The sequence below is a fragment of the Schistocerca cancellata genome, chromosome 8, assembly GCF_023864275.1.
Source record: "Schistocerca cancellata isolate TAMUIC-IGC-003103 chromosome 8, iqSchCanc2.1, whole genome shotgun sequence".
NCBI classification, from domain to species: domain Eukaryota; kingdom Metazoa; phylum Arthropoda; class Insecta; order Orthoptera; family Acrididae; genus Schistocerca; species Schistocerca cancellata.
Window position 1 is genome coordinate 161,957,228 of NC_064633.1, and position 17,213 is coordinate 161,974,440.

Here is a 17,213-nt window from a genome sequence, read left to right on the forward strand (position 1 = left end):
CGCTTTACGCTTAGCCAATATTCTGTACTTATTAAATTGTTCGTTTAACAGGTCCATTAATTTTTCTTTGCTTCCTATGCAGACAGCAATGTCATCAACCAATCTAGTCATTGATATTCTTTCACCTTGAATTTTAGTACTTAAATTGAACATTTCTATACTTCCGTCATTTCTTCTTCGGTGTATAGTCATTGATATTCTTTCACCTTGAATTTTAATACTTAATTTGAACATTTTTTTTTATTTCTGTCGTTACTTCTTCGATGTATAGGTCGATTAGTAGGGATGAAAAACTGCGTCCCTTCCTTGCACCCTCTCCAATCCGAGAACTTCGACCTTGATCTTCCATTCTTATTGTTTACACTTGTCTCTTCAACATACTGTACAGTATATTATCCATCTTTCCCTTGACTTGATTTCTTCTTCCCCAATGATTTTAGAAATTGATACATATACCTTCCTCCATATTTGATCGCAACCCTCCCTCATTCCTGTAAAGCTCTGACTCTAATACAGGATTCCATATGTCTTTCACACTGACTCCCATGTCTTCTTCTATCACGTCATCAGACAGTTCTATACTCTCATAGAGGCCTTGAACATACTCTTTCCATCCATCAGCTCTTTCCTCTTGCACTCTTGATGTTAACATCTTTGTCTTTAATTTCGGAGAATGTTGCTTTGACTTCTCTATATGCTGAATGAATCCTTCGGACAATCACTTCTTGCTCGCTTTCTTCGCATTGTTGCTGCAGCCATTTCACCATGTGGTTTTTGTTGTTGTGGTCTTCAGTCCTGAGACTGGTTTGATGCAGCTACTCTATCCTGTGCAAGCTGCTTCATCTTCCAGTACGTATTGCAGCCTACATCCTTCTGAACCTGCTTAGTGTATTCATCTCTTGGTCTCCCTCTACGATTTTTACCCTCCACACTGCCCTCCAATACTAACTTGGCGATCCCTTGATGCCTCAGAACATGTACTACCAACCGATCCCTTCTTCTAGTCAAGTTGTGCCACAAGCTCCTTTTTCTCCCCAATTCTATTCAATAGCTCCTCAATAGTTATGTGATCTACCCATCTAATCTTCAGCATTCTTCTGTAGCACCACATTTCGAAAGCTTCTATTCTCTTCTTGTCTAAACTATTTATTGTCCATGTTTCACTTCCATACATTGCTACACTCCGTACAAATACTTTCAGAAACGACTTCCTGATACTTAAATCTATATTCGATGTTAACAAATTTCTCTTCTTCAGAAACACTTTCCTTGCCATTGCCAGTATACATTTTATATTCTCTCTACTTCGACCATCATCAGTTATTTTGCTCCCCAATAGCCTTACCTATAGCTTTTGATAACTTCAAAAGCAACTCATGTTTCTCAGCAATCCGGTATTCCATTTCTATGCACATAGATTCTTCCGGACGACTCTCCTAAACCTTAGTCTACTCTTCGTCATTACTAAATTATTAACCTAGTCTACATTGCTCCTAGGTGTGCCATACGATCCAATAGTTGATTTCAGAGTCTCTATCTGATCATGATGTAATCCATCTTGTATCATCCCGTGTCTTCAAGGCTTTTCAATGCATACCTTCTCTTCTTGTGATTTTTCAACAGTTTATTCGCTATTGGCAGCTGATTTATACTGTCGAATTCAATTAGTCTTTTCTTTCATTCCCACTATCGAGTTCATATTCTCCATTATATCTGTCTTTTATTCCTTCCCCTATTGCAGTGTTCCAGTTACCCATGAGTATTAGATTTTCATCTCTCTTTAAATAGAGAAACATATGTTCAGTATTGTCACATATTTCATCCATCTCTTCGTCTTCTGTTTGTGTCGTCGGTATCTGTTTTTGAACTATTGTTGTTGGCGTTGATTTTCTGTTGATTCTGCTGTGAATGATCCTATCTCTGAACTGTTCACAGTAATTTACTCTCCACTTTACCTTCCCATTCATGATGAATCCTACACCTGGTGTATCATTTTCTGCTGCTGTTGACATTAACTTACATTCATCAGACCAGAGATCCTTATCTTCTTTTGATTTCAGTTCACTAACACATCACTATACCTAGACTTCGAATGTACAACGATGACAAATCACCGGCGTCTATTCCTATTTCGTCTTCGACGTCTGTACTTCGATAATTGATAATAATCAATCCTAAAACATCAATATTAATGATGAATTTATAGTATGGTATAATTAGCAACATATGAATACATCAGATATCACATTGTGGCGTATGAAATATTAAATGAAATGTGGTGAGTCTGAATTTGAGTCAAGAACTAATTTTTATCGGTTCCCTATCTCCAGTTAAAAGCTAGCTTACCAGATCTTTTGTCCGTGACAAAATAGGTAAACAAACCGACAGCAGGCGTTTTAGTCATATGAAGTTACAGAATAAAGGACAGGTGGAAGGCCATAAATACATAGCAGAAAAGTGTTAAATCAATTTGATAATTATATACTGATCATTTAACACTATAGAATGTGAGGCAGCCTTTAACAGCACGGGACCTTTCCATTCCAAAATTGCGAACTGCCCTTGAAACAAATACATATTTTCATCCAGAACTAGATAAAAATATTTCTGGTGTTAATTGCACAAAAACTACCCGCTCGTTTGCGTACTTCGGCGAAAATCTGTACTCCATATCTAGAACATTCTCAGACATATGAAGGTTGTTATGACTTTCCATGTAACAATCTTCATGGCAAGACAGACGACAAAGCTTTCCGCTAGTACTTTCTTTTTCTTTTCTTTTTTGGTTCATTATTAGGTGTCGTATATTGTACTGTTCTTTTCTTGCTTGTCTCTCAGCCACGAAGGCCTGCAGTTCATAAGCTGATATTTTAGCTGTCAGCGAGTTCAGCTTATATCTCAGTTTCTCATTCTTTATTATGTTATAGACCGTCGTATTACCAAAAACGTTCCTGTTCTGATCTGTAACATCTTCTGTAATGGCCGAGTCCCACATGATGTGGTCCAGGGTGCCGATTGTTCCACATTCAGAAATGTTTGTGGAGCGTTTTCATATTATTAATACGCAGTTGGGACATGGATCATGGACCACGACCCGACAGGTAGTGTTTAGCCCCCTTGGTTGGAAGGAAGTATGATATTCTGGCTATTTCTCTTACGGTAGGAAGGAACAGGTAACTTCTCCTACCTGTTTCTACCCTTCTCCTAATTCTCTAACAACACAACCCTTTTCTCGATATGGCTCTTGTACTAATATCTCCTCTATCATATCATATTTATCCTTTTTAGCCAATGTTGTGCACCTTCTCCTTGGAAGATCTAATACGTTTTCCCCCGGTTCACCAATTTTTGCTTATCTTTTGCACAATTGTACAACATACTCGTACGTAGATGCAAGAGAAACTGCTCAAGTGCAATAGAATTCTCAGGATTTGTTAAGAAATCGAACCCCAGAGTTTCACAATCCTGTTGAAGGCTGTACGAGAGCGCCAGCTGTTGAGTATCGCATTCACCACAACCTGTTTAGGTGACCTCTGTGGGAGCTGTATTCTTGAAGGGCTAAAACGGTGGACAGTGCACATTCTCATCTCCAGGTTGCCTATCTATCGTCTTCCAAGCGCAACAAATGTTTGCTTTTCAATTTTTTTATACAATTACTAACCAGTAATAAAAATTTAAGACACCGTCATAATCTAGTTATTTTGCGGTAAAATCTTATGACAAATGTTTCACGCAATAAGGCGAGTGTAAAAGTTAGGAACTGAATGTACAGGGTGGTCCATTGATCGTGACCGAGCCAAATATCTCACGAAATAAGCGTCGAACGAAAAAACTACAAAAAACGAAACTGTCTAGCGTAAAGGGGGAAACCAGATGGCGCTATGGTTGGCCCGCTAGATGGCGCTGCCTAGGTGAAACGAATATCAACTGCGTTTTTCTAAATAGGAACCCCCATTTTTATTACATATTCGTGTAGTACGTAAAGAAATATGAATGTTTTAGTTGGACCACTATTTTCGCTTTGTGACAGATGGCGCTGTAATAGTCACAAACGTATGGTTCACAATTTTAGACGAACAGCTGGTAACAGGTAGGTTTTTTAAATTAAAATACAGAACGTAGGTACGTTTGAAGATTTTATTTCGGTTGTTCCAGTGTGATACATGTAACTCTGTGAACTTATCAATTCTGAAAACGCATGCTGTTACAGCGTGATTACCTGTAAATACCACATTAATGCAATAAATGCTCAAAATGATGTCCGTCAACCTCAATGCATTTGGCAATACGTGTAACGACATTCCTCTCAACAGCGAGTAGTTCGCCTTCCGTAATGTTCGAGTTGTGGGTTGGCAGGAGAGCCAACACCGGTTTACTAGAGGAAGCCGAAAGGCACGCGTTTTAGCTCACGCAGGCTGGCGTGAGGTCTGGAACAGGACAAGGAAATTAGACTTTAGCAAAAAACGGACGTAGCTGGTGGAATACTTAACTTTAATCCATAAATGGTGAACATCGCTCTTGACGGTACATTATTCATAATCTCAATAGTAACTGGTAATGGCGCCTTGCTAGGTCGTAGCAAATGACGTAGCTGAAGGCTATGCTAACTATCGTCGCGGCGTATTTTGTCAGTGAACCATCGCGAGCAAAGTCGGTTGTACAACTGGGGCGAGTGCTAGGAAGTCTCTCTAGATCTGCCGTGTGGCGGCGCTCGGTCTGCAATCACTGATAGTGGCGACACGCGGGTCCGACGTATACTAACGGACCGCGGCCGATTTAAAGGCTACCACCTAGCAAGTGTGGTGTCTGGCGGTGACACCACAGTTCGCACATGCATTGACAATGCACTGACGCATGTTGTCAGGCGTTGTCGGTGGATCACGATAGCAAATATCCTTCAATTTTCCCCACAGAAAGAAATCCCGGGACGTCAGATCCGGTGAACGTGCGCGCCATGGTATGGTGCTTCGACGACCAATCCATCTGTCATGAAATATGATATTCAATACCGCTTCAACCGCACTCGAGCTATGTGCCGGACATCCATCTGTTCGAAGTACATCGCCATTCTGTCATGCAGTGAAACATCTTGTAGTAACATCGGTAGAACATTACGTAGGAAATCAGCATACATTGCACCATTTAGATTGCCATCGATAAAATGGGGGCCAATTATCCTTCCTCCCATAATGCCGCACCATACATTAACCCGCCAAGGTCGCTGATGTTCCGCTTGTCGCAGCCATCGTGGATTTTCCGATGCCCAACAGTGCATATTATGCCGGTTTACGTTATCACTGTTGGTGACTGACGCTTCGTCGCTAAATAGAACGTATGCATAAAATCTGTCATCGTCCCGCAATTTCTCTTGTGCGCAGTGGCAGAACTATACACGACGTTCAGAATCGTCGCCATGCAATACCCGGTGCATAGAAATATGGTACGGGTGCAATCGATGTTGATGTAACATTCTCAGCACCGACGTTTTTGAGATTCCCGTTTCTCGCGCAGTTTATCTGCTACTGATGTGCGGGTTAGCCGCGACAGCAGCTAAAACATCTACTTGGGTATCAACATTTGTTGCAGGTCGTGGTTGACGTTTCATATGTGGCTGAACACTTCCTTTTACCTTAAATAACGTAACTACTCGGCGAACGGTCCGGGCACTTGGATGATGTCGTTCAGGGTACCGAGCAGCATACAAAGCACACGCTCGTTGGGCATTTTGATCACAATAGCCATACATCATACACCTTTTCCACAGTTGGTAAATGGTACATTTTAACACGGGTAATGTATCACGAAGCAAATAGCGTCCGCACTGGCGGAATGTTACGTGATACCACGTACTTATACGTTTGTGACTATTACAGCGCCATTTATTACAAAGCGAAAATTGTGGTCCAACTAAAACATTCATATTACTTTACGTACTACACGAATATGTAATAAAAATGGGAGTTCCTATTTTTTAAAAATGCAGTTGATATCCGTTTTACCTATGGCAGCGCCATCTAGCGAGCCTACCATAGCGCCATCTGGTTTCCCCCTTCAAGCTAGACGAGTTTCGTTCTTTGTAATTTTTTTCGTTTGATACTCGTGTCGTGAGATATTTGGCCCGGTCACTGTTAGTGGACAACCCTGTATATCTCTAGGTAGTGTTGTTGTGCGGAATGGCCGTGCGGTTATAGGCGCTACAGTCTGGAACCGAGCGACCGCTACGGTCGCAGGTTCGAATCCTGCCTCGGGCATGGATGTGTGTGATGTCCTTAGGTTAGTTAGGTTTAATTAGTTCTAAGTTCTAGGCAACTGATGACCTCAGAAGTTAAGTCGCATAGTGATCAGAGCCAGCCAAGTGTTGTTGTGTACCACATCATACACAATGGTAAGACGAGTTGAGCTACAGGGTGGTGCAGCAACTGTCGTCATAGGGGAGCTGGAGGGGAGCAGAAATGATTAGCGAGCAAGTTAATACAATGAACGCAAGATTAACTTATAAACCTCCAAGTAAACCAAGACTTCAATATAAATAAAGCGTCAAGAAACAGACTGCAGCTTTTACAGTATCTCAAGGAGGAGGCTCCCTGATTAATCACGAATGAAGATCTTTCAGTGTTGCCTCGCAAGTCGAAGTGGAAATCTGAGCGCAGGTCGGCTGTGTGTGTGTGTGCCGCCGACCCTCTTCGGCCCTGCTATATTGCACAGTATTGGGCGCTCGTAGCACGAAGCAGCTGGATCTATGGCCCAGCGGGCGCGCATCATCGGGTCCCTTCGTTGTCGATGTCTCACGGAAGGCTGCAATTCCACTGCCAACATAACTACGTCGATAGGGTGGTATCGATACTTGATACTACAAGTGTAACTCAGGCTGCACAAATTGCCCAGACCATATCTATCAAGTATTTTAGAATGATATAATCGACAAAATTTTACACATAATTTCGAACTTTATTGAAATTTTTTCTCACTGGCGACCCATACAAAATAATGAAAATCGTTTACTCCATTTTCTATTTCCTGCAGTAAAACATTAGTCATGACATTTAATTTATAATTTTTACTACTAATTCTATTCGCAACACATGTTGCAGACGGTATCCACACATCTCACTGAATGTATCAGCAAAATTATATCATTGTATGAAACATAGTTTAGGACATATGTCGTTTTATTCTTGAAGGTCCAATTCCTCAAAGACTCGGTGGAGTGTTTGGGCGGGAGAGTTGTAAAGCAGAGCCTGAAAATTGCATATGACTAGGGTCCTTTGGTTTTAGTGGGTGCAGTGTCGAGCGCTGTATGTCGTGACTGTACAGGCAGATGGACGGCCAGCCCTTCTGCGGTTTCTACCGGGTGCGGCAGCCGGTGCTGCTGGTGAGGGATCCAGAGCTGGCACGGGCCGTGATGATCCGAGACTTTGCAGCATTCCACGACAACAACCTCTATATCAACGAGGAGCTCGACCCAATTCTGGCGAGGAACCCTTTCTTTATGAGAGGTGAACCGTAAGTACAACTTTGTATTGTCAAGGAACCGTGTAAAATAGTGAAGTGACGCAGCCTCACTTGCTATAGCATCACTCCCTAAATAATTAGTTTTCTTCTTCTTTTGGCCTTTTTAATTCATTCGTGATCTATGTATTGTGAATATACGGAAACTCCACTTTGTTACTGAAGCTGTATTTTTTGGTACTCTATTATTCAGAGTATATTTTACAGACAGCTGATGACAATAGTGCAAGTAGTTCATGTTCAAATATTTTCTTTAATGAAATATATTGTAAATTTACTATTCATCAAAATTCGATCCTGTTTAAAATAGCTAGTTAGCACCAGGCGCCGGCCGGAGTGGCCGTGCGGTTCTAGGCGGCACAGTCTGGAACCGAGCGACCGCTACGGTCGCAGGTTCGAATCCAGCCTTGGGCATGGATGTGTGTGATGTCCTTAGGTTAGTTAGGTTTAAGTAGTTCTAAGTTCTAGGGGACTGATGACCTCAGAAGTTAAGAGCCATTTGAACCATTTTTTCAACCACCAGACCGTTAGCGGTAGAACACATTAAACTTATTCGCAGTTGCGAAAATGGACAACCATCAGATGTAGAATGGAAAGACAACAGTGAAAAATTCGTCCCGGACCGGGACTCGAACCCGGATTTCCCGATTATCACGAGCAGTCGTCTTAGCATTAGCTATCCGTTCACGGCCGTACACAAACATCCATATGTCGTCAAGCATGCGCCTATAACCTGCACTTGTGCATGCATTACGTACATTCCCGTAACGGTCAGACATTTTACATACACCGGGCAAGCGACTTTCAAATAAAAAAATAGTTGAAATGGCCCTGAGCACTATGGGACTTAACTGCTAAGGTCATCAGTCCCCTACAACTTAGAACTACTTAAACCCAACTGACCTAAGGACATCACACACATCCATGCCCGAGGCAGGATTCGAACCTGCGACCGTAGCGGTTGCGCGGTTCCAGACTGTAGCGCCTAGAACCGCTCGGCTACTTCGGCCGGCTTCAAATGAAATGTCTCACCTGTACGGGAATATACATAATGGACGTACAAGTACAGATCGTAGACGTATGGTTGAAAACTTATCCACTCCTGGAAATGGAAAAAAGAACACATTGACACCGGTGTGTCAGACCCACCATACTTGCTCTGGACACTGCGACCGTAGGATCCTACGCAGTGCCGTAGGGGACCGCACCGCCACTTCCCAGCAAATTAGGGACACTGTTGCTCCTGGGGTATCGGCGAGGACCATTCGCAACCGTCTCCATGAAGCTGGGCTACGGTCCCGCACACCGTTAGGCCGTCTTCCGCTCACGCCCCAACATCGTGCAGCCCGCCTCCAGTGGTGTCACGACAGGCGTGAATGGAGGGACGAATGGAGACGTGTCGTCTTCAGCGATGAGAGTCGCTTCTGCCTTGGTGCCAATGATGGTCGTATGCGTGTTTGGCGCCGTGCAGGTGAGCAGCACAATCAGGACTGCATACGACCGAGGCACACAGGGCCAACACCTGGCACCATGGTGTGGGGAGCGATCTCCTACACTGGCCGTACACCAGTGGTGATCGTCGAGGGGACGTGCTCTAGAAGGTGTAAGTCAACTACCCTGGCCAGCAAGATCTCCGGATCTGTCCCCCATTGAGCATGTTTGGGTCTGGATGAAGCGTCGTCTCACGCGGTCTGCACGTCCAGCACGAACGCTGGTCCAACTGAGGCGCCAGGTGGAAATGGCATGGCAAGCCGTTCCACAGGACTACATCCAGCATCTCTACGATCGTCTCCATGGGAGAATAGCAGCTTGCATTGCTGCGAAAGGTGGATATACACTGTACTAGTGCCGACATTGTGCATGCTCTGTTGCCTGTGTCTATGTGCCTGTGGTTCTGTCAGTGTGATCATGTGATGTATCTGACCCCAGGAATGTGTCAATAAAGTTTCCCCTTCCTGGGACAATGAATTCACGGTGTTCTTATTTCAATTTCCAGGAGTGTAGAAGTTCGGGTCTGGCCATGAGTTGTGCACAGGCAGCCAAATGGCCAGGCGACCGCTAGCGATAAGCGGGAAATCCAGGCTCGAGTACCGATCCGACACAAAGTTTCATTGTCGTCATTCCATTCTACAGCTAACGGTTGTCTACATTCGCAATTGCGAATACATTTAATGTGTTTGATAACGGCCATAGCCGCCACAGTGCCTGTTTGTTTGGACATCTGTTCAGGTCCAAAGGAATTTTGTATCGTATTTCTGAATAGCACAGGCACTGCACTATCGTAGATAGAGATAGAAGGTCTGTGAGATTTATGAGGCATCAGAATAGTTTTGTTATATATGGCTTGTCTACATCATGCTGTACTACTCTCCTGACAGGCTGGTAAAAAGGACCATGTCACATGTCCTCTGCTTTTCCAGTAATTGGGTGAAACCAACAGACGATACAACAGGCAACTATTTTTGTATAACAAAAATAGACGGAATCACCTCGAAAACAAACCAAAGTGTGTAGATTCCAAACTCCCGCAATCAGGCGCTAGAACAGCAGGGCAGTGCCATACTGCTAAAGGTTGTCAAGGAGATGGCTGTTGTTACCTGTTGCTTCCTAAGATAAAAGAAAGGTCGTGAGTAGCATACCTTTTCTAAACAAGGGAGTGATACAATATCTGTCGGGACATGGCCCATATTCCAGCTACTTACTAAAAATACGAGAGGAATCGTTCAAGGATTGTCTCTGTGCAGGTATATTTTTAAAGTGCTCAACAGATCACTCCGCAGATGGGCGGGAAACAGGAGTGCTGAAGAAGCATAATCACCCTTCGCTACTTTGGATCACGTTCAGATTTCTTCGAATGGTTCTGAACGGCCGGTAGTGGTTCCACCCTGTATACCAGAGCATACATTGTGGTCGCATTACAGTCCAAAGCGATCAGATCATGAGGTTGCATCCCCACAACGTCCTTAGAGAGGGGTTGAATGGTCAGGGGGTATCAGCAGTCCCAAAGCCTGTCAAGAATATCAGTCTGTTGCACATCGCACTGTAAGTCTTCATCCTGAATGGGAAATGTGTGTAAAAGAACGGCCTAAGGTGTGAGCCCTTATGTGGTTGATTCTGAGCTGCGGTGTGTCTGAAATGGTTTCTTCAGCCACCAGTAAGAATACCGCGTGATTTCAACACTGGGCGTTGCTGTTCTGATCTCAATCGAAGATGTGTCAAGAGGAGGGGTGAGATGTGGGTCAGCGAGGTATGACGGCTTTCTCATCTCGTGACGTGTCCACGGGGGCGTTGGGCAAAATTGTGGTAAAGTTTGGTGCCAGTGTGACATAGTTAGCCCAGCTTACACCTCACATGAACGTCTGAGGTCTAGCCTTCTATTCGCATGTGTAAACACCTTGCTGTCTAAAGTGTTGCCGAATCCGAGGGGGACGATGCAGGGCGGCATACTTTTGTATCATTGTTAAGCGTACTCACGATGGTCAGTTTGCTTGTTATCCATTATGAAGATTTAACAGCACACATTGGTTAACAATATAGGCAGTGAGCAACTTAACAAAAGTTTATAACTGACGTTTCATATTTATGATTGGCAGCACCGCATCGGGCTAGAGGTACAGATTTTTGTGCTTTTGTAAAGATAAGTTAATTAGATTGTAATTAAAGGTAGATTAGGTTGGTTGGTTTGTGGGGGTTGAAGGGACCGGACTACAAAGACCATCTCTCTCTAAAGGTAGATTACAACAAATTACTCATTACATAGTGTGTTCGAGTTTTTTTTAAGGTTACTACTCACTTTTCTTTACATATTATTCCATAAAATGCAATAAATTCGCAATGTCGGGTTACAGTAGTATTTTTGTTCAAGTTTTGACCTAGTGAATTTAGAGAATCCCGTTCAGTTGTTCTGTTTTTCGTTCCAGCAATTTAAGGAGGTAATGCCCATTCAATATTGAGTTCATATTTCTGGAAAGTAGCATAAATCTTAAGCTGTTTAATTTATAAACTTTTGCACTAGTCGTTGTTTACATACCCTTTGCTTACATTGAAGTTAGATTAAAAGTTAATTCAATTGTGGATAAGTTAGTTAACAGATGTTGCAGTTAAGTGAGCGCTGGGTTCTTTTTGTTAAGGGAAATAATTAACTTTTTACGTTATGTCATACCACTGTAGCGCTAACCTGCAGATCGCAAATGAGAATAATTTGTGTATTCTAAAGTGTGTTTAGTGATTTGAATCCATTTTAAGGGTGTAATTCGTGTTGCAGTGCATGACTGGGTTGGATGTTGCCATAGGATAGTCAAACAGGGTGCGGTATATATAGAGTGCGGGTTCGGATTTCACTTGGGTGACCGTAGTGGGGAATGGAATGGGAAACTTAGTCAGGCTTTCACACTGAACTGTAAGCTCTGCAAAAAAGACAAGATAATCGCTAAACAGAAGACAAAGGTTTGTGCCCTTCAGGCTGTATTAAAACATGCGAAATCTGGACTACATAGGTTGAAGGGAGAGAAAGCGGGCACATTATTGGCACGAGAGAATGTGATGCTTCCATCCGCGAAATTGCTGCTCTTGTGGGAAGAGATGTTTCGGGAGTGCAACGAGTGAGTGCCGAATGGTTCACGGAAGGCCATAGAACAAGACGAGATGGGTCAGGTCGCACCAACCAGACCATACCACGAGAAGATCAACGCCTCATACGAATGGCATTCCAGGATAGATCTGCGTCCTCCTCGGCTCTGGCGCAACAGTGGAGCAGTGTAACGCATGATACACTATCAGGAGTGACAGCCCGTCGCCGTTTATTACGACGTGGGCTGCGTGCACGTCGTCTACTTCTCTGCCTACCCTTGACGAATGTGCAGAAACATGCTACACGGCAGTGGTAGGTGGAACAATATCACGGCGGACAGGAAAGGCATCAGATAGTGTTTCCGGATGAATACAGGTTCTGTTTGTTTGAAAATGGCGCGTTTTGGTTCGCCTCAGACAGGGGGAGCGCAGTCAGTGACTGCATTCACACAAGAAGTATAGCGCCAGCTGAAGGCCTTATGGTGCATATCCAGGGCACTGTGCCCAATGTGAGCGACTTGAATAACATCCTGCGACCCGTAGCCACACCTTTCTGCACAACACCCCATATGCCATTTTCCAGCAAAGTAATGCACGACTACTTGTTGCCTTCTTGGTGTCACAGGACGACAGTTTTTGCCCTGGGGCGCCAGATCACCAGACTCGCCGCCCATCGAAAATGTGTGGGATATGATGAAACGAGAGGTGCAGTGCTGTGAGCCAATGCCAATCATCACAGATGAACTTTAGAACCAGGTGTATGCAGCATGGATGGCTATACCACAGGACGCCTTTGCGCCTTATACGTGTCGATGCCACCATGCATGAACCAAGTCATCAGAGCCCTTGGCGTACCCTTTGGCTACTAGGTAACAGGACACATGCTGAACCGAGGTGACTGAAATGCTAATCATTTCTGCAGAACATAGTAATGTACATATCCTGTGGATGTGAACATACTATCTCTACTCGTTGAACGTGTTCAATTTCTTTCTGAGCATAAACGTAAGTAAGGAGGGGGCTAGGCCAGATGGTACAGGATAAATTAGGGAAAGGGTAACAGGTCACAGGTATTGTGGAGCCAAGTTTTGGCTTGGTGACAGAGTACATAGGGAATCTGTGCAAATATTTTGGCGAAGAGGATCAGATTATAGCAGTGGTGGAGTGGGGAACGGCCTGTCTAAAGATAGAAATCACTTCATTAGAGGTGGCCTGGATGAAACAGGAGTAGTAACTACACACGCAAACGTGAGATTTGCAGAGATTGTACAGTTCCATGACGAGTCCTGTGTTAAAAGTGCTGTGAGCTGTGTGAACACTGATTTGAGCAAGTTGCTGGTGACTGAAATGAAATCACATATATGTACAGTGGCTACTGCTACATTTGGGAGATGAGAAAGTACTATGTGCGTCTTACAGATGAACAGGAGAGGGAAAGAAAGGTTGGCTGAGTTTTTTACAGAAAATATGTCGGGGGCCACCATCACACCATTCCTGTTGTTACTGGTGTCAGAGAGGTATCACAGGTGTTTGCCGGGTTGAAGGCGGTTCCTTGAACCCCCTTGCCAGGCACTTTATTGTGAATAGCAGAGTAATCACATAGATGTAGATGTACTTTTTTTAGGTTAGGGTTAGGACTTAGGCTCAATGTTTTCAAACAAATCGAAATGACGAAAGGGCCCCACAAATGCTTAAGAATGTCCAGAAAAGGAAGGTTAGCTTATTTGATGAAAATATTAAATGATAGAGTGATAAGATAGAATGGCTTCTCGTTTGTTTGGAAAATTTAGAGAACTCTAAAAAGATAGACGTACTGAGTCTATCTGAGCACCACGTAAGCAAAGGAATAGATAAGTTACATATAAAAGATTACACTCTAGTAGCTTACTCATGCAGAACTAATATGAGAAAAGGTGGAGTTTTTACATACATTAAGAAAGGAGACAAGTTCAGAAGCATGGAGACAATAGATTATGTAGTGATCAGCAGACAGAACTGTGTGCTTGTCAATTAATACTGAAAAATAGTTCACGTTTAATTGTATGTGCACAGGATATCCTACCAAATTCTGCCACTTCATAGTCTCCAAAAAGAAAAATAATGTGAAAAATGTAATTGGACAGGAATGCACTTATGTCAGGGGGTCATACAACTGGCAGGAATGCATACTGCACAAAGGTAAACGAAAATCACATTCAGCACAAAGTTACGTTTTTTAAATTGCGCGTTTATGTTGTTTCCACATAAATGAAAACTAGAGGTACAATTAGTGATGGCAGACATGGTTTCATTGCTCTATAGTTGCCTCCACAGTCCTTCAACCTGCTGTAAACGGACCACTATCTACTAGTGCATGGCTTAACAACTGGCCGGTTTTGAGCGCGAGTACTCGCGTCTGCTCAGGCATGTGCTCGCGAGCAGGTGCAAGGTCGCGGAGTAGGGAAGGAGGGGAGGGAGGGGAAATGCGCGCGCGCGTTTGAATAGGGACGCAGCATGCCTATTGAATTCGCACCGACTGTGTAACGTTTAAAGTACTACGATTAGCTCTAACAGTCACTTCGCTGGTTAAGAATCATGTCAAGTCGCTGTTGTGTAACCCCAACCATGCTTTCGCAGTTCAACCCCCATTGGGAGGAATTGTATCTGTTTACAGAAAAAGATGGAGTTGCAAAATGTTTACTATGACATAAAACGCTGAATTCTTTTAGGAAATTTAATTTGCAGCGACATTATATTTCGTACCACGCGAAAGACTACGGAAGTGGAAAATGTGATGGACCAGATCGTGCACAGGAAGTTATTAAACTTAAAAGGATGCTATCCGAAGAAGATCTGGACGACAAAGAAAAATCAACTGTGGCAGCTCTCAGAGTGAGTTACAAAATTGCTTTGCTTTTAGCAAAATTCCTGCACCCCTTCACTGATGGCGTTTTAATAAAAGAATGTTTGGTAGCTGCAGCGGAACATTTGTGTCCATCTCAAGTTGAACAGTTTCTGATTGTGCCAGTATCTAACATGACAATTATGCGTCGCATACAGGACATGGCAGACGACGTCCAGAGCCAGCTTACAAATATCTGTAAAGATTTTATGGCGTATTCTCTAGCTCTGGACGAAAGAGTTGATATCACTGGAACAGACAGCTTGCCATATTTATTAGAGGTGTTAATAATCTTCAGGTGAGGGGGGAGCTCCTCGATGTAGTAGCCATGAAGAACACTGCAACTGGAGGTGATATTTCAAGTAGTGTTGAAGAAAGTGTTGAAAATATAGGATTGTCGTGGAATTCTTTAGTTTCAGTGTCTACAGACGGTGCACCAGCGATGACAGGGAAAAAAATCAGGTTTCGTTGCGCTGTTGAAGGAGAAAATGCAAAAAGTGACCGTGCCGGATGAAATGTGATCCACCAGGAAAACTTATGTGCAAAGAGTATCACTCTAAAAAATGTGATGAGTGTTGTTGTTCGTACAACCAATTATATAAGGAAGCATGGGCTACAACACAAACAATTTACATGCTTTCTTGAGGATGTAGAAAACCAGTATGGTAGCCTGCCTTATTACAGCGAGGTCGTGCCGAATTATTAAATCGATTTTTTTGCCTATTAGATGAGATAAACATGTTCATGGAAATAAATAACATGTGTGTTCCTGAATTGAAAGAGCCTTCATGGAAATGTGATCTCGCGTTCTTAGCAGATTTAACTAGCCATCTGAATGCTTTGAACATTTCACTACAAGGTAAAGACAGCACTAGACAGTGATTTTGATCTGTTCTCCATATTCAGCGAATATTTAAGAGATTCGTCCTGAGCTGCAACTTGAAGTTATTGACTTGCAGTGTGACAGAGAATACAGAGACAAATTTCAGAACAAGAAAAACATTTTGGAATTCTACAGACACTTCCCTCAGCATAGATTTCCTCGTTTGCACAAACTGACGGCTACAATAATATCAATGTTCGGTTCCACGTATGTTTGTGAACAACTGTTCCCTCCAATGAAATGTAACAAGACGCGCCTGAGAAACGCATTTCCTGATCGAAATTTAAACTGCACGCTGCGCCTACAATGCACAAGAACAATTACTCCGAACATAAACGCAATTGTAAATGGCAAAAAGTACAAGATAACCGAGAATCCCACACTTCAGTGACACCTTTTATTGTGTAACAGTTCACAAATTAATACGAATGTAGAGGCATACACTAAGCTAATAAAACTGTGTGGCATGTGTACATTCTCCTTTATTTGTTTCATTTGTTGCAGTAATAATTCGTGAGTGATATCCCTGCAGGTGGCTGCGGATTTACATTGACTGGCGGCAGCTGTTGTGTGCCTCACATGACTCTCCCAACTCTCCGCTCTGGTCCGGTAGTGGGGGTAGCGTGCTCGCGCTGCTCTGTGCTCGCGCCTTGCTGCTCACAGCTTGCTCCGCGAGCACGTATGTTGTGAAGCCCTGTACTAGTGCTATACTGTTGTCGGGTCAAACGACGAAATACACTGTGATGCATTTCACGTACGTTTCGGAGAGTGCATTCCCTGTTTTGGTGTGGCTTGTGACATTTGCGACCGTCTCGTCGACATGCCGATCTTCAGTAATGAAGAAAAAGTAGATAACCATGGTAGATAACTTACGCCGAATGTCACACAGCTGTAGCAGTGTACGCTGAACGCTACTCAGATCGGTGGCGTACTTCACGTCGTACCATCTCCAACAATTGCACAAGTTCCGGAAACAGGCATACGAGTACCCAGAAAGTGGCAACGTACGAACAGAGAACTTCTTAACATTAACATCAAAGTTGATGCTCTGGCTACACAATCCTAAGTTGAGTGTGCGACAGACTGCACGCGGTTCTGGAATAAGCCATAGTAGTAAGTGGAGAATTTTGCATAGGTGACGTTTCAGCGTACCATATTTCACTTCAAGAAGAACTGCACGGAAATGACTCTGAATCCCACACTGAATTCCGTTGTTGTGCACTTCAGTGGTTGCAAGGTCATCCTGACTTCCTATGTTATACGTTGTTTGCCGATGATGCTTCGTTCACAAATCATGGCCATGTGAAACTGCGGAACATGCAGTACTGGTCCGTACACAATTTAGCGCGGTTGCTCATTAACGACAGCGGG

The 17,213-nt window shown here is 43.4% G+C and overlaps 1 protein-coding gene across 1 annotated transcript in view; it reads left to right on the top strand.

The window, feature by feature from the left end:
* Positions 1-17,213, top strand: part of LOC126094471 (probable cytochrome P450 6a13) — a 97,204-nt gene that overhangs the window by 25,981 nt on the left and 54,010 nt on the right. The window contains exon 3 of the mRNA XM_049908860.1: positions 7,315-7,503. Within this exon, the coding sequence (XP_049764817.1) occupies positions 7,315-7,503 (189 nt within the window). The remainder of the gene's footprint in view (positions 1-7,314; positions 7,504-17,213) is intronic.